The sequence below is a fragment of the Leucoraja erinacea genome, chromosome 8, assembly GCF_028641065.1.
Source record: "Leucoraja erinacea ecotype New England chromosome 8, Leri_hhj_1, whole genome shotgun sequence".
Lineage (NCBI taxonomy): Eukaryota > Metazoa > Chordata > Chondrichthyes > Rajiformes > Rajidae > Leucoraja > Leucoraja erinaceus.
The window spans coordinates 63,605,984-63,625,283 of record NC_073384.1 but is presented as its reverse complement, the minus strand read 5'-3'; the positions used below and the strand labels follow the sequence as shown (position 1 = coordinate 63,625,283).

The following is a 19,300-nucleotide window of genomic DNA, read 5'->3' as shown; positions in this document are numbered from 1 at the left end:
TCAGTCAACTCTGGATTAAGTTTCACGGCAATGCGTCAAAAGGAAAGTTGTGCAGGAATAAAGGGAAGTGTTCTGTCAAGTTTTAAATATGATGTAATCAACATGGTGTTATTGGATTTTATTTCATGATAATAAATTTCCAAAAGCAACAGTATGTACCTCAATTCTTAGGTTCCCGTTTTTCTTTAACCACAGCTCACAAAATTATGGATGCAAATCTGCAATCCATTTTTAAGTATTAAAAGCATCACTTCGTATTAGATTCATAAATTGCAAACTGGAGTGAAATTTTGCTGCTCTCGATCTCTTTTACATCAAATCCCATATGCATGGAGGAGGTTTGCCGACTCACTTTCCATACTTCAAACAGAAAGATATACAAGAAATCCAAGGTTTTTAAATTACTGAGTAGGCTTTGCTCCATTGAATCCCCGAGCAAACAGCTCTGATAGTGTTATATCTTGTAACTAAATAAATTAAAACAGCACATGCACACATACAGTGAATTCAGAAAGTATTCAGACCCTTTCACTTTTTCCACATTTTGTTACATTACAGCCTTATTCTAAAATGGATTCAATTCTTTTTTTTTTAAATCATCAATCTACACACAATACCCAATAATAAAAAAGCGAAAACGGGTGTTTAGAAATTGTCGCAAAGTTATTAAAAATAAATAACTGAAATATCACATTTAAATAAGTATTCAGACCCTTTAGAACATTGTTGAGGCACCTTTGGCAGTGATTACCGCCTCAAGTCTTCTTGGGTATGACGCTATAAGCTTGGCACACCTGCATTTGGGTAATTTTTCCCTTTCTTCTCTGCAGATCCTCTGAAGCTCTGTCAGGTTGTCCGGAGGGCACATTATCCGAGGATGTACACTCCATTGAGGATAAATGGGGATCCTGTGGATAGGGTGAACTGTTTCAAATATCTGGGAGTCCACATCTCCGACGATATGACATGGGCATCACACGCCTCAGCACTCGTGAGTAAGGCAAGGCAGCGCCTTTACCACCTCAGGCAATTGAGGAAATTCAGAGTGTCTCCGAGGATCCTCCAATGCTTCTACGCAGCGGCGGTGGAAAGCATCTTGTCCGGAAACATTACCATCTGGTTTGGGAATTGCTCTGCCAAGGACAAGAAGGCTCTGCAGAGAGTAGTGCGTTCGGCCGAACGCACTATGGGAACTTCACTTGCCCCCCTGCAGGAACTACACATCAGGAGGTGCAACTCCAGAGCCAACAATATCATGAGAAATCCCTTCCACCCCTGCAACGGACTGTTCCAGCTGCTACGGTCAGGCAAACGCCTCCGTTGCCATGCGGTGAGAACAGAGAGGTTGAGAAGGAATTTCTTCCCAGAGGCCATTCGGACTGTAAACGCCTATCTCACCAGGGACTAACTCTACTGGACGTTTTTCCTTCCATTATTTATTATGTAAAGGTATACGTGTGTTATGATTGTGTTTATAGTTTGTTTGGTTGTTTGGTTATTTGTCTTTTTGCACAAAAGTCCACGAGCATTGCCACTTTCATTTCACTGCACATCTCGTATGTGTATGTGACAAATAAACATGACTTGACTTGACTCGACTTGAGGTTGGATGGGGAGCGTCGATGCACAGCTAATTTCAGGTCCCTCTAGACATGTTTGATCGGGTTCAATTCCGGGCTCTGGCTGGGCCATTCAAGGACATTCACAGACTTGTGACAAAGCCACTCCTGCTTTGTATTGGCTGTGTGCTTAGGGTCGTTGTCCTGTTGGAAGGTGAACCTCCGCCCCAGTCTGAGGTCCAGAACGCTCTGGAGCAGGTTTTCATCAAGGATCTCTCTGTACTTTGCTCCGTTCATCTTTCCCTCAATCCTGACTAGTCTCCCAGTTCCTACCGCTGAAAAACATTCCCACAGCATGGCGTTGCCACCACCATGCTTCACCGTAGGTATGGTATTGGCCAGGTGATGAGCAATGCCCGGTTTCCACCAGACGTGACGCTTGGCATTCAGGTCAAAGAGTACAATCTTGGTTTCATCAGACCAGAGAATCCTGTTTCTCATGTTCTGAGAGTCCTTTAGATGCCTTTTGGCGCATTCCAAGCGGGCTGTCATGTGCCTTTTACTGAGGTGTGCCTTCCGTCTGGCCACTCTACCATAAAGGCCTGATTGGTGGAGTGCTGTTGATATAGTTGTCCTTCTGGAAGATTCTCCCATTTCCACAGATGAACTCTGGAGCTCTGTCAGACTGACCAACGGGTTCTTGGTCACCTCCCTGACCAAGGCCCTTCTCCCTCGATTGCTCAGTTTGGCCGGGAGGCCAGCTCTATGAAGAGTCTGGTGGTTCCAAATTTCTTCCATTAAGAATGATAGAGGCCACTGTGCTCTTCGGGACTTGCAATGCTGCAGAAATTGTTTTATACCTTTTCCCAGATCTGTGTCTCGACACAATCCTGTCTCGGAGGTCTACGGACAATTCCTTCATCTTCATGGGTTGGTTTTTGCTCTGACATGCACTATCAACTATGGGACCTTATATAGACACGCGTGTGCCTTTCAAAATCATGTCCAATCAATTTAATTTACCACTGGTGGAATCTAATAAAGTTGAAGAAACATCTCAAGGATAATCAATGGAAACAGGATGATCCCAAGCTCAATTTTGGGTGTCATAGCAAAGGGTCTGAATACTTATGTAAATGTGATATTTCAGTTATTTCTTTTTAATTACTTTGCAAGAATTTCGAAACACCTGTTATCGCTTCTTCATTCTGGGTTATTGTGTATAGATTGATGATAAAAAAGGATTTAATCCATTTTAAAATAAGGCTGTAATGTAACTAAATGTGGAAAAAGTGAAGGGGTCTGAATACACTGGAGTAGATACACCAAATGTACAATGAGCTGCACCATTCAGTTAAATTACATAACATGATTTAATTTGTGAACACATTGTGAATGGGTCAATACTTCCTGCCACAAACTGTAGCATGAATGGATACCCTATCAGAGAGTAGATATGAAGGTGAGAAATTTTGAAATAAATACGATATTTGATTCAGAAAAAAGGATAAGTTGGGTGACAACCCCATCTCCATTTTAAGAGACAAATGGGCAGCACAATGTGGGCACATTGTTATATCATTATTTTACCCACAGATACCCTTTCCTGCCAACTTATTGGATATTGTGCTTATTAGATTTTGTCAAGCCGCCTTCCTTCTACAGAACATGGAAAAATTGAAACTGCTTTTAAAAATATTGCTTTGAAAATGGAAAGAACTGTGTGCTTTCTACATGAAAAAAAGCATTGGCAATGGTCAGTGTAGAGAGGAAACTATGAGAAAAAGCACAAAGAAATTTCAAATTTCACTGAAGTAAATGCATATTTCATTTATTTTATTAACATTTGGCAATTAAAGAGCAACATTTGTAAATGTGGCATGATTCGAGTATATTTTGCACAAATTTACTGCAAGTGGGATACAAATTTCGGGAGCATCAATATACAGTTTACTATTTGGAAGTCTTTGACAGATTTTTAAAAATCCTCCTGCATTTCCTATGGGTACCTACAGATACTGCATACAACACTTAACATGATTATCATTTAAAAAAGTTTCCTGAGTTGACAAGTGGACAATGCTCCATTAAAACATATCATGTATCAATAGGTAGATAAAAGTTCCTTCTTAAACATCATATATCAATACATCATTTTGCCAAACAAATAGTTGCTGAACCACAAACCTTTCCAAATGTCTTTTTAACATTATTTACCTGCCTCTGTATGTTGCTTTCATTGACCTCACCAAGGCGTTCGACCTCGTCAACAGAGATGGCCTATTTAAGGCTCTGCCAAAGATCGGCTGCCCACCAAAACTGCAGAGCATGATAGAATTCTTCCACATCAACACGAAGGGGACAGTGCAGTTCAATGGCAGCTTCTCTGAGCCCTTCGACATCCGCAGTGGCGCCAAACAAGGCTGCGTCCTCGCTCCCACACTATTTGGGATTTTCTTTGCTCTGTTCCTGAAACATGCCTTTGGCACTGCAACAGAGGGGATCTACCTGCGTACTAGATCAGATGGCAGGCTCGTCAACCTCACCCGCCACAGATCAAAGACAAAAGTACATGAAGGTCTCATCAGAGACATGTCGTTTGCCGATGACACAGGTGTTGTGTCCAACACCCAGCTGGAACTATAGTCACTGATGGACCGCTTCTATCGGGCTTGCAGGAACTTCGGGCTGACCATCAGCCTGAAGAAGACGAACGTCCTGGGGCAGGATACAGAGGCGCCGCCTGTCATCACCATCGACGACTACGAACTCGATGCCGTCCATCAGTTCGCGTACCTCGGCTGCACCATCACCGACAACCTTGGCACAGAGATTGACAAGAGGGCTGGAAGGCAGCTACAACTCTCGCTCACCTCACAACTCGAGTGTGGACCAACCCAAAGCCGACAGTGAAGACAAAGATAGCAGTCTACAATGCCTGTGTCAACAGCACGCTGCTGTACAGCAGTGAGACATGGACTACATATGCCAGACAGGAGAGAAGACTCAACACCTTCCACCTTAGAAGCATTCACCGTATCCTGGGCATATCCAGACAAGACAGAGTGTCCAACGCCAAGATCCTGTCTCGGGCTGGCCTTCCCCGTATGTACACTCTACTCAGGCAGCACAGACTGTGGTGACTGGGCCATGTCCACCGCATGGAGGATGGCCGTATTCCAAAAGACATCCTCTATGGAGAGCTGGCATCTGGGAAGAGAACCATCGGCCGCCCCCAGCTACGTTACAAGGATGTCTGCAAGAGAGATATGAAGGCGCTCGACATCGAGGTGGAGTCCTGGGAGAGCCTTGCAGCTGATCGCACGAGGTGGAGAGGCACCCTGAACCAATATCTCAAAAGGGGGAAGAGAAAATGATCAACGCAGCGGCAGACAAGCAGAAAGGAGTGCAGCAACTTCAACAGACCAGAGACCACATACAAATGTGACCTTTGCGACACAGACTATCACTCCCGCATTGGTCTCTTCAGCCACAAGTGACGCTGCTCTAGCTGAGGATTGGAGCAAGCAGCCAACAACTAGGATGCATCACCCATGGTCAGTCATGTTCAAGGGAGGCCTACTACCTGCCTCAACTTCCTCCTCTGGCAGCTTATCTATATACCCACCACTGTTAAAAGTTACCTATCATAACCATACTTTATAAGCCAAGTATGTTTTGCAACATATGAGAAATTTCATTTGCCATACAGTCATACCAATAAAAAGCAACAGAACATACAAAATACATTTTAACATAAACATCCACCACAGTGACTCCTCCACTTTCCTCAAGGGCTGTCCCACTGCAGCAACCTAATTGGCGAGTTTAGAAGAGTTTCGGAGAGTTTGAAAAAATGTCATGTTGAAGACCTCCTTCAACTATGTAGAAGACCTCCTTCGACCCTCCGACAATGTTGAAGACTAGCTTCGATTAGCTTCGGGAAAATTGGACACTGAATAGTGGAGAATGAATACGACCTCCTTCGATCTCCTTTGACCTCCCTTGGACTATGTTGAAGACTATCTACCACTACCTTCGATTACCTTCGACTACCCTCGATTGCTTACGAATAACATGCCGACCTACTACGACCTACTTCGATTAAACCTACGAGGAAAAAAAAGTATCGATTTTTTCCATGGCGATCTTTTTTTACTTGCGGGCATTTTTCAACATGCTGAAAAATAAGCCGCAACCTAGCTGAGTCCTCGAGTACAGGGGACTACTCTCGAGCATGAAGGAGAGTGACAAAGACCTCCTAGGACCTCGTGTCGACCATGCTGTGAGTATGTCGAGGGCGAACTCGCCTGAACTTGCGGATTAGGTCGCCGCAGTGGGGCAGCCTCTTCACTGTGATGGAAGGCGGAAAAATGTTAAATCTCTTCCCTTCTTTGTCCTCACGCGGTCGGGAGCCTCGAGCCTTCTGTTGATGGGGTGATCTTGGCTCCCGTAGCTGGTGGTCGGGGTGATCAAGCTCCTGCATCGGGGGGGAATCTTAGCTCCCCCGCGCCGGTTGATCTGACCCGGGTCGGGGCTGGTCAAAACCTTCTGCCTCGTTTGGAGTTTCCCGACATCTGCCTCTACCCGAGACTGCAAGCTTCTCGATGTAGAAATCCGCAGGCTGCGATTAGAGCATCAATCCCAGGCAAGTGATCTGCTCCGATGATAAGTCCACGGCCATGTGGTGGGGCTCAAAGTCAGTCCCGTGCAAGGTCGCCAATTCTACGATGTTAGGCTGCAGAGCGACCGGAGATACGGTCCGGAAAACAATCGCATCTCTGGCAAGGTAACAGATTGAAAAAAGGGTTTTCCCCCCCCCCCCCCCCCCCCCCCCCGACCCCTCCCCCACCTTCCACATAAAACAAACCAGAGAACATTAACACATACGTTCAAAACACTAAAAATAACAAAAAAAAGCCGAAAAGACAGACAGACTGTTGGCGCCCCCTTGCTGTTTGATTACTATTAAATATTTCCCTTCTCACAAACATATGTCCTCTGGTTCTTGATTCCCCTACTCTGAGTAAAGTACTCTGTGTATTCACCCTATTTATTTCCATCATGATATTATACACCTCTAAGATCATCCATCAGCCCTCTGTGCTCCAAGGAATAAAGTCTGATCCTGCCCAACCTCTCCTTAGAGCTCAGGCCCTCAAGACCTGGCAACATCCTCTTAAATCACTGCAGTTTCCAGCTTAGCATGTTGTTCATCGACAGAAGCTCGGCATTGAACACCATCATCTGGGTCTCTGTAATCTCTATGCAACGTGATTCTTGACTTAATTGGCAAAACATAATCATTACAAATTGACAACAGCAGTTCTTCCTCAATAACCATCAGCCCAAGCTCCCCTCAGGGATGTGTGTTCCGTCCCCTACTCTATGCGCTCTATACCCATGACTCTGTGGCCAAGCACTGACATTGTGACAATGTTGCAATGACACTGCCGTTGTTGGACGAATAACAGTCATGATGGGTCATATATAGGAGGGAGATTGAAAATCTGATGAAATAGTGCCAGAACAGAGCAGAATCTTGCTTTCAACGTCAGCAAGACCAAGGGGCTGATTTGTTGACTTCAGGAGAAAGCCGAGGATCCACAAACCTATCTTCATGGGCGGGTTGGCTGTGGAGAGAGTCAACAACTTCAAATTCCTGGGTGTTCATATCTATCCTAGGCCAGGCACATTGATGCAATCATGAAGAAAGCCCATCGATGATTCTACTTTCTTAGAAGATGGAAGAGATGTGGTATGTCGACGACTACTATCTTGAACTACAGGTGTATGGTAAAGAGCATATTGACTGGTTGTTCAAACACTCGAACAAAGGCAATTGCACAAGAGTACCAGACACTGCCTGGTCCATCACAGGATCTGATCTCCCCTCCATCCATTGGATCCACGTAGGAGGCGCTACGTCAAAAAGGCAGCCATTATATTCAGACCCACAACACCCTGGCCACGCTCTCATTTCACTCCTACCAATGGGAAGAAGATGAGTATGAAAACGGTGACCGCCAGGTTCAAGAATAGCTTCTTTACAACAACCATCAGGCTCTTGAACACTATATAATACTAATTTCAACAATGAAATATGGAAGAAAGGATTTTTTTGCAATAATATTGGAGTTATTAATTTATTGAATTTTTGTTTATATATTATTAATGTTTATTGTATTTACAGGCCTCTTGTGCTGTTACATATAAGAATTCCACTGTTTTCATTGTTGGTACATTGGCTTAATAACTAAACAATTGCTAATAAATAAAATAAGCCAATGGCTAAATATTTAAAAAAAAAATTTTTTTTTTTTTAAACCATTTTAACATTTATCCTCATTGAAGATCAATATAAAAATAAATGTGGAGCATTTTAATCAGGTAAGCAATATTCATCTCACATGCAAATACATTGTTACAGAAATAAAGATTAACACAAAAAGCTGGAGTAACTCAGCGGGACAGGCAGCATCTCTGGAGAGAAGGAAGGGGTGACGTTTTGGATCAAGATCCTTCTTCAGACTGGTTAGGGATAAGGGAAACGAGAGATATAGACGATGATGTGGAGAAATAAAGAACAATGAATAAAAGATCTGCAAAAAAGAAACGATGATACAGATAGCAGGCCATTGTTAGCTGTTTGTAGAGTGAAAACGAGAAGCTAGTGCAACTTGGGTGGGGGAGGGATCGAGAGAGAGGGAATGCCGGGTATACCTGAAGTGAGAGAAATCAATATTCATACGACTGGGCTGTAAGCTGCCCAAGCAAATGTGAGATGCTTTTCCTCCAATTAACGCACTCTGGTAATGGAGGAGACCTAGGACATAAAGGTCTGTGAAGGAATGGGAAGGAAAATTAAAGTGTCTGGCAACCAGGAGATCAGGTAGGTTCAGGCGGGCTGAGCGATGGTGTTCCGCGAAACGATCGCCCAGTCTACGTTTGGCCTCGCCGATGTATAAGAGTCCACATCTTGAACAACGGATACAGTAGATAAGGTTGGAGGAGGTGCAAGTGAACTTCTGCCTAACCTGAAAGGACTGTCGGGGTCCCTGGATAGAGTTGTGGAAGGAGGTATAGGGACAGGTGTGGCATCTACTGTGGTTGCAAGGGAAGGTACCTGGGGATGCGGTGGTTTGGGTGGGAATGGATGAGTTAACCAGGGAGTTGCGGAGGGAACGGTCTCTGAAGAAGGCGGAAAGGGATGAAGATGGGGAAAATGTGGCTAGTGGTGGGATCCTGTTTGAGGTGGCTGAAATTTCGGAGGATTATGTGTTGTATGCGACGGCTGATGGGGTGGGAGGCAAGGACTAGGGGGACCCTGTCTTTATTGCGATTAGGAGGAGAGGGAGCATGGGCGGAGCTGCGGGTTACCAAGGAGACACGAGTGAGGGCTTCATCTATGCTGTGAAAGGGGAATCACCGTTCCCTAAAGAATGAGGACATCTCAGGTGTCCTGGTGTGGAACACCTCATCTTGGGTGCAGATGCAGCGTAGACGGAGGAATTGGGTGTAGGGGATAGTCTAAATATACTCTCTAAAGAATAGCGAATTACCTGGATCCCCTTGTCAGCAGCAAGTAAAGCCAAGAGAAGAAAAAGTTAGGTCAATTAGGAAAGTTGTATAATATATCTAAATTCATGCACAAGCACTTTAATTAGTATCAGTAGCCTATGTGGCACAAACCATGCTTCTCAATCATGCCAGCAAATAAAACCAAAAATCAGAGTGCACCAATCTACAAATTCAGAAAACCCATACCCTGGCATCACTGGGAAAATTCTGTACTAATCTCCTATAAAATAGGAAGGAAAGAAAAGGAAGCTTTGTCAATGCTTCCCAAGTATACTGCATTTAGTTCATCCTCTATATTAGGTACTCAATAACACTTACCTCAATCTGATTTTCTACGATGAACAAATTGAACAATACTGTGAAGTGTAAACCTGTAAATGGTCACAAAACCTAAAATGGTGCAGAGTGCTGGTTGCTGGCTTTGCTTGTCTTTGACATTTGGTACAATTGTCATCAATTGAATTGTATGTCAGCAAGGGAATACAAAGCCAGATGGTACTCTATCACCATTTTAGTGCCCATACACTAATTACTTCCCTTTAAATAACATTTCTTCCAAAAAACATTCACAATAATACCAGTTCTGGTTATGACGAGTACTTTTAATGAATATAAATTTGGAACCCCTTTACTAGATAAAGTAAAAATTATTTTAATGCTGTTGTTTTAAAATTACTTACCTTATGGAAAATTTCCTAATTTCATGATTCATCTTTAAATCAATGAAAGGATGTTTAGATATCTTATTAGACTTTCTGTGGAGGCTTTTCATTGCTAAGTTATAAACATATAAACCCATGGTTTAATTTTTAAGCTCCCACAAATAGAAATCTATTTGGTGCCACAAAGCCATAACAAAATGATTGAACATGCTGGCTACGAGAGAGTATTTAAGATAATTGATTTCAATTAAAAGTATCTTCAAATAAAAAGTATTTAATCATCTTTTTCCCTTAGATATGTTGGGTTTTTTTTTTTTGCCCCAAACAAAATATCTTTCCAAAACATTATGGAAAACCATTTAAACAATCCTTCCATTGAACATTCAAAACACTCAAGTTTTCTTCCTCATAACACCACCTTAGAGATGAGAGTCATGCTTCTGAGATTATTACTTATAGGTGGTAGATTACATGTCTAAAGTTGCATTGTCATTCTAATGCATAGAAATCTTGAACAAATGTCAAATGATAGACACAAAAAGCTGGAGTAACCTAGCAAGCCAGGCAGCATCTCTGGATACATAGATACATAGATAATAGAAACATAGAAAATAGGTGCAGGAGTAGGCCATTCGGCCCTTCGAGCCTGCACCGCCATTCAATATGATCATGGCTGATCATCCAACTCAGTATCCTGTACCTGCCTTCTCTCCATACCCCCTGATCCCTTTAGCCACAAGGGCCACATCTAACTCCCTCTAAAATATAGCCAATGAACTGGCCTCAACTACCTTCTGTGGCAGAGAATTCCAGAGATTCACCACTGTGTGAAAAATGTTTTTCTCATCTCGGTCCTAAAAGATTAAATAGGTGCAGGAGGAGGCCATTTAGCCCTTCGAGTTCAATGTAATCATGGATGATCATCCACAATCAGTACCTTGTTCCTGCCTTCTCCCCATATCCCTTGGTTCCGCTAGCCCGAAGAGCTCTATCTAACTCTTTTGAATGTATCCAGTGAATTGGCCTCCACAGCCTTCTGAGGCAAAAAAATCCACAAATGCACAACTCTCTGGGTGTCTGAAGGGTCTTGACCCAAAACGTCACCTATTTCTTTTCTCCAGAGATGCTGACCCGCTGAGTTACTCCAGCTTTTTGTATCTGCCTTTAGTTTAAACCAGCATCTGCAGTTCTTTCCTACACAAATGATAAATGATGATGTGCAAATTATCTACGGATAACATGTTGAATATGCTTGAGCAGGACCTTAAACTCAGTAGTATAAATTCATGCCAATTTATTTTAATTATAAGTAGGTTTATGGAGAGCTAATATTATGTTAATAATATCCAGCATGACCACTTTATACTCTTGATTTCTCAATTTCCATTGTGATGTATGACTCACCTCAAATGTTGCACAATTCTCTTTTTTTTAAGATAAAATCCAGACTTTATGGTTTGACTTCCCAGTCATATTATCACTCCCATTATGAATCATAGGATTGTCATGCAGCATGGAAATACCCCTTAAGCCCCACTCACCATGCTGTCTAAGACATCTCATCTAAGGTAGTCCGAATTGCCCGCGTTGGCTAGATTTCACTAAACCTTTCCTATCAATGCATCTGTCCAAATCTCTTTTAAATGTTGTTAATGAACCTGATTTAACTACTTCCTCTGACAGTGTTGTATATACCCACAAATGTTGTACATTGTGCAACTTTTGCTTGTGTTGAAAAAGTTGCCCCTCAAGTTCCTATTAAATCATTCTCCTCTCACCATAATCCTATGCCCACGAGTTCTTGATTCCACTCGCTTAACAGACAACCTGCCCAGAGCTGCTTGATGATTCTACCATCTATTTTGACTGTGCAGAGTTTTGAAATCGTTATGCAATTCATCAAAAACATCACTTGCGTTCATCTCTACAATACCATTCATACCTACTTTAAATTGTTTTAAATCCCTCTATTACCTTTTCTATATTCGAACATATTTTGTGGTCTCAATGCATACTCAAAAATTGTTATTTAATTTTCTCCTGTCCTCCGTTACTATCATATATTGAGGGAAGTTAGTGTAGAAATAGCCGGGGCTATGACAGAAATATTTCAAATGTCATTAGAAATGGGAATAGTCCCCGAGGATTGGCGTACTGCGCATGTTGTTCCATTGTTTAAAAAGGGTTCTAAGAGTAAACCTAGCAATTATAGACCTGTTAGTTTGATTTCAGTGGTGGGCAAATTAATGGAAAAGATACTTAGAGATAATATATATAAGCATCTGGATAAACAGGGTCTGATTAGGAACAGTCAACATGTATTTGTGCCTGGAAGGTCATGTTTGACTAATCTTCTTGAATTTTTTGAAGAGGTTACTAGGGAAATTGATGAGGGTAAAGCAGTGGATGTTGTCTATGTGGACTTTAGTAAGGCCTTTGACAAGGTTCCTCATGGAAGGTTGGTTAAGAAGGTTCAACTGTTGGGTATAAATGCAGGAATAGCAAGATGGATTCAACAGTGGCTGAATGGGAGAAGCCAGTGGGTAAGGGTGGATGGCTGTTTATCGGGTTGGAGGCAGGTGACTAGTGGGGTGCCTCAGGGATCTGTGTTGGGTCATTTGTTGTTTGTCATGTACATCAATGATCTGGATGAAGGTGTGGTAAATTGGATTAGTAAGTATGCAGATGATACCAAGATAGGGGGTGTTGTGGATAATGAAAAGGATTTCCAAAGTCTACAGAGTGATTTAGGCCATTTGGAAAAATGGGCTGAAAGATGGCAGATGGAGTTTAATGCTGATAAATGTGAGGTGCTACACCTTGGCAGGACAAATCAAAATAGGACGTACATGGTAAATGGTAGGGAATTGAAGAATACAGTTGAACAGAGGGATCTGGGTATAACCGTGCATAGTTCCTTGAAGGCGGAATCTCATATAGATAGGGTGGTAAAGAAAGCTTTTGGTATGCTAGCCTTTATAAATCAGAGCATTGAGTATAGAAGCTGGGATGTAATGTTAAAATTGTACAAGGCATTGGTGAGACCAAATCTGGAGTATGGTGTACAATTTTTGTCGCCCAATTATAGGAAGGATGTCAACAAAATAGAGAGAGTACAGAGGAGATTTACTAGAATGTTGCCTGGGTTTCAACAACTAAGTTACAGGGATAGGTTGAATAAGTTAGGTCTTTATTCTCTGGAGCGCAGAAGGTTAAGGGGGGACTTGATAGAGGTCTTTAAAATGATGAGAGGGACAGACAGAGTTGATGTGGAAAAGCTTTTCCCTTTGAGAATAGGGAAGATTAAAACAAGAGGACATGACTTCAGAATTAAGGGACAGAAGTTTAGGGATAACATGAGGGGGAACTTCTTTACTCAGAGAGTGGTAGCGGTGTGGAAAGAGCTTCCAGTGGAAGTGGTGGAGGCAGGTTCGTTGGTATCATTTAAAATAAATTGGATAGGCATATGGATGAGAAGGGAATGGAGGGTTATGGTAATGAGTGCAGGCAGGTGGGACTAAGGGGAAAAAAAGTTGTTCGGCACGGACTTGTAGGGCCGAGATGGCCTGTTTCCGTGCTGTAATTGTTATATGGTTATATGTTATATATGCCCTCTTAGACCTAGAAAGTAACACTATACAATCCTTCAATGCATTAATTACATTTTTAAAAACATAATTCCTTCATGCTCATCCCTACCTCCCTGTATGATTTTAGCCAGTTTATACAACTTTCTAATCTCCTTGTTCCTCCGTCATGAGCCTTTTGTATACTTCACTCGCATTAGTGGCAAAACTCAATTCTTACTGTTCTACTCGTTGAACTCCCTTCCCAAGATCTGACATTGGCTTCACACTCTCTTACATGAAAAGGCAAAACATAAGTATAAGCTGTAATAATAATGCTCTTTGTTTTAAATGGGCTCAGGAATAAATTATTCTAATCCAGATTAAAGAATTATATATGTATTCAATCACTAATTGTTTGAGAACTAATATTTGTTTAGATCTAAGTGTAACATATAGGTCTGTGTAAAACTGATCATACAGAAAATAATTCTTTATCACTTAGATTTTCAAAATGGCAATACTAGTTGAGAAATAGGCTGACTTCACTGTATATTTTGCACAATAACGGTCCAAAAAGATCAAGGGCATCTAATAATTTTAAACATGTTTGACCCCAAATTGCATACCACAAAACACTTGTATTGTAGTGCAACTTATAAACGTTTATTAAATATGCTTATATAAAAGTGTATACATAATACTTACTTGACAATTCCCTGCCTCCAAAGGAAAGCAAGTTAAAATATAATAGTGTTAAGTGTTTCTTACCAGCTGAACAAGATAATAATAAAATTGTACAATGGTAGACCAATATGTAGTAAATTCACAAAAAAAGCATATTACTAAATAAAATAGCAAGGTACTTTGCATCATATTGTTCACACTATTCGTTTTGCACCATCATATTAAAGCAAACAAGCAAAGCAGCTTAGGTCTATTGTTAGCTGGTACTGGTGGACCTTAAACCAAGTCGTCTCGGAATCAGGTACCAACATTTTGTGCTTCTAGGTACCAACATCAATGTGCTTCTAGGTCAATTTATAATATAGGTTGAAGGAATTATTTGGATACCCACAATTAAGAACTAAAATTGACATGTGAAGTTCTATTTTCATGAAATTAAATAATTGATATGGAGGTAAACCAAATTTGCATAAATCTTCCACCTGGAAATAGCCCTCTAAATCATTATATGGATTACAATTGTATAACAAATTGGAGATCATTATACTCAGGTGGTATACTGCGTGAAATACAACAAACATGTTCTATAAATCACAATGTGCTATCGAGCAAATATACTATTGAGGTGTAATTACCATTGTAATTCAGAAAATATGGTCAATGCCCTAATATAAATGCTGACTGAAGAGCAGTTGAAGGAGCCTAATCCCAACTGCAGAAAATTGAAGAGTTTGTCCTTTGTTGCATCCACTAAATGTATAATGTAGCATTATAGGGGGTTTGAACTCCATTTCTCAAATTCAATATTGAAAAAATACATCAATATATTGCATCAATGCATGTCTGGTAGCATCTGTGGACAGAGAAACAGTTATTATTTCAGGATGATGACCTTTCAATGGATTGATTTTGTTGAAAGGCCACTGCATTGAAATATTATCTGTTTCTCTGTCTACTAATGATGTCCAAACTATTGTATATTTATAGCAGTTTACATTTATTTCAATTTTCCAGCTGAGATATTTTAATTTCACATTAATACAATACATATTTAGTGCATACAAGAGGACATGTTTCTATTACTATGAATTTTATTAATATCAAGTTTTGTACAGCATGCAGTTGTTAACTACTGCAATACTCTACTGCTATATAATATACACCATTCACTTCAAAATAATTGTCACATCACAGCAAAAGAGTTGGTTGGTAACTGACCTTAACCCTTGCTCAATAAAAAAACTGTCAATTTATTTGCACAATAAAAAAAGAACAAAAATTGATTACCCTCATAATTACCGCTTTAATATTGCTTAAGTCTATTTCATTGCATTGTGCTAATCCATTGTGTCTGAATGATGAAATAATTCAGAAGCCTTTAAGATCAACTACAAACATTCGATAAAATATAATTACAATCCCTGTTTTTTTTTAAATCTAAAATTACCATTATTCCGTCAATTCTTATCTAATGTCCTGTAAATGTGGTTACTTTCCAAGTGTGGTTTAGCATTCATGATCATGTCACCTTTCATTTTACCACTCCACATGTACTAGCAAAGATGTAACTAATGAAAGATTATTCAACTCTTCAGGCATTTCAGGCAAGAGTCACCTGGTGTTTACGAAGCTCACACTGATCATAAATAAATGAACAGCAATCGCATACATCAAGTCAATGCATTTTTTTGTAATGGTATACACATGTATGGCAGACTGGCACCTTTAAACATTTGAAAACTAGATTAATGTGGAGTAACTAACAGCATTGTATAAACTGTTGTGTGCACTTTTGTATTGAATGCATTGAGACAGATATTTTTATATGTACCAGGTATAGTTTACTATCAAATAGATAATATATATTTTCCAAATGTAACTGGTAACAGTGTAGCCCTTTTATCAGTCAACTCAGTTGACGGATTTTTCTATCTCAAAAGTACAATTATTTGGGCTTGTGTTTATCTGCAAGTTTGCCAATAAAAATGCAATCAGCTTCTGGGTCACAAACATTTTTTGGAGACAATGCCTAGTTTGTCTTACTGTTCTATATTTCCTGTTTCTTTTTTTAAAGACATATAGCACATAAACAGGCCCATCGGCCCACCACGTCCGTGCTGACCAGCAATCATCCCGTATACTAGCACTGTGCTACACTGTAGGAACAATATACAATTTGTAACAAAGCCAAATTAACCGACAAACCTGTACATCTTTGGAGTGTGGGAGGAACTCGAAGCACTTGGGGGGGGAAAACCCACACGGTCACGGGGAAAACGTATAAACTCCGTGCGGACAGAACGCTTGGTCAGGGTCGAACCCGGGTCTCTGGTGCATTAAGGCAGCAACACTGCTGCTGCGTCACCATGCCGCCCCCGTTTCCTTCAAGACCAAGGAGCTGATTATTGACTTCAGAGGTCACATAATGGAGAATACGCCCCAATCTCCATCTACGGGGACAGTGTGGAGAGAGTGTCCAGCTTTAAGTTTCTGGGCACTCACATCTCAGAGGACCTCACATGGTTCACCAACACCGCTGTGCTGGTCAAGAAGGCACAGCAACGACTGTTCTTCCTGAGAACATTAAAAAAGACTGGTCTGCCCCAACAGCTGCTGACAACCTTCTACCGCTGCACCACAGAGAGCATATTAATGTATGGCATCTCTGTGTGGTATCTCAGCTGCACAGAGGCGGAGAGGACAGTTCTTCAGCGCATCGTCCACAGAGCGCAGAAGATTATTGGGACACCGCTACTAGCCTTGGAGGGCATCTACCACACACGGTGCCTCAGGAAGGCCATCAGCATCCATAAAGACTCCTCACATGCTTGTAATGGACTGTTCAAACTACTTCCCTCCGGCAGACATTACAAGGCCTTCTATGCCCGCACCTCCAGACTCAGGAACAGCTTCATTCCCAGAGCTATAGCGGCTCTGAACCAGCCCTGCTGAGTGCCCCCCCACCCCCATGGACTGTCTCCCTCGGATGGTCACATCGCACAGACACATCTGCACTTTAGTCTGTTTGAACTGTTTTGACTATTTTACTGTTTTAATGTTCTTTTACAAACCATGTTCTCGGGATACCTAAATCTAAATTGTATTAGTTACTTAGTTACTTAAAAGTATGTGCATAGCAATCTGTGGTGTGAATTTGTGGAATGGTCTGGAACAGGAGATAAAACTTAGCACAAGCATAATTCAGTTTAAAAAGGATATTGGGATGAGGATAGGCGATTGTGAGTGGGATATTTGTTATACTGATTGTATTGGGAAGGGTGATTATAGAGTGATGGGTTGTATATATGACTAAGATACAGTATAGTATATGAGGTTTTTTTCTTTTCTTTTTCTATCTTTTTTGTATGGCTTTGTAAATATTTGATTAGTGTATAAATGTAAATAATTTGGTGTAAATATAGTGGCTGGTGTACATATGGTGTACATATAGCTGCTAAATTAGTATAAGACAATTACAAGCAGTTGAATAAGGGGTGGGAATTAATAAGCTTTGGCTTCTTCCTGCTCCTTTTTGGACAAATGCGATTTCATTTATTTATAGATATTGTTTATGACACTTTATAAATATTCTTGTTTTGTTTTTTTATATGCTGTTTCACACTTGCTTTTTATTCTGTTTGAAATAAATAATAAAAAAATTAAAATTAAAAAAAAGTTACGACATCGGATGGAAGCTGCATACCAAATCTCGTTGCACTTATGTGCAATGACAATAAAAGATATTATTATTATTATTATTCAACTTTGGTTATTTACTGCCGTCTCCTGACTAATTAACAACCAATTGTCCTGTCTGAACTGGTTGCTTAGATCCCATCTTAATTTGCTATTTTCTCAATTATGTTCATATCGCTGTGTTGTAATGTACTAATAGTAATAGCTCTGATTCTCTATATTCAATGCTTACATGCAAGATAGGGGGATAGTCCAGAACTTGACACTAGCTATTTGTCAGTGCTTTCCTACTATGCTCCAATGTTAGACACCTCATGAAGTCTCATGGCAGAGTGTTTGGGGCGGGGGGGGGGGGGGGGGGAAATTCACTTATTCAACCCGTGCCAAATTCCATCTGGCAAAGGAATGGCGACTCTATTCAGCTGCAACCGACCAAAGTTTCAATTAATGTTTATTTTATGCCACTTAGTCGGTTTAAATGTTTCAATTGTTTTTAAATGTTTTCTTCTTTATTTGTGTGCTTTTTAATAGTTTTCACATTTAATAATTATTTTCAATTGATTTTTTTTGCTAGTTTTGAAATGCTTTGAATTTAAGAAATAATAAATATTTTTGAATTTTAACTGTTAGCTAAGCTAGGAGAGAGGCTTTGGCAGCTGTCAAAGCGTTTATCTTAGCATTTCATCGGTAGTGTTTATTTTAACCTACCCTTGCCAATCACCATCAGTGCACAGAGTTTCACCATTACGTTTGGAGCTGGCTTTGTACAGTAGGTTGGCCTTGTGAAATGCATTAGCTAAGCAGAGCCCATGTGCCAGCAAATGCAGACTAATATACCAAACCATTAGTTAACGTGCTGGGAATATTCCATATCACATATAAACACATATCAGCAATGAGAGTAAGAAAAATCTTAAAAGTAATCAGAAGCTAACAAAAAGCTCATTAACTTACAATTATATAACCAGCATCACAAACATTTAAACCAATAACTTCAAAGATATACCTTTCCTCTGTTGAAACTTCTTTTGGCTGTAGAGGAGGCTTTGTGCCTGACATCTCCCTGATACTAACTGCATAGATTTTGGTTGTGTAATCGATGGATTTCTCTCTTGCAACATCACTGTCATACCCTAGAGAAATCCAAAAATATATTTCCTATGGCATTATATCTATCTTTCTTTGTTGAAATATTGTTTAAGTTTACATTTGTTAATTTTTAAAAAGCATAATTTACAGTATTAAAACTATTGATCTAATGGCAAATATTGTTAACACAAGACCAAAACTTCCCAAAAATGGATATGAGAATTGCAATTCTAGGTCACGTCCATTCAAAAGAATACTGGCACATCATCCTCATGCTGCCTCATTGTGAAAATGATTATTAGGTGTAGCTAGCACTACCCATAATATATTTGGGTTGTGCACATAAGGAATCCAATATCTTTACTTTTCAACACTATTGAAAATCAGTCAGCACTGTTGAAAGTTAGCCATCATCATTTAGGGAGAAGTTATTTGCTGATGTATAAAGATTGTTTGGAAT

General features: G+C 40.4%; 1 protein-coding gene across 2 annotated transcripts in view; it reads right to left on the bottom strand.

Annotated features, from left to right (window-relative positions):
- Positions 1-19,300, bottom strand: part of LOC129699773 (echinoderm microtubule-associated protein-like 6) — a 197,234-nt gene that overhangs the window by 51,598 nt on the left and 126,336 nt on the right. For both annotated transcript variants that reach the window (XM_055639846.1, XM_055639845.1), the window contains exon 28: positions 18,758-18,884. In XM_055639846.1, the coding sequence (XP_055495821.1) occupies positions 18,758-18,884 (127 nt within the window). The remainder of the gene's footprint in view (positions 1-18,757; positions 18,885-19,300) is intronic.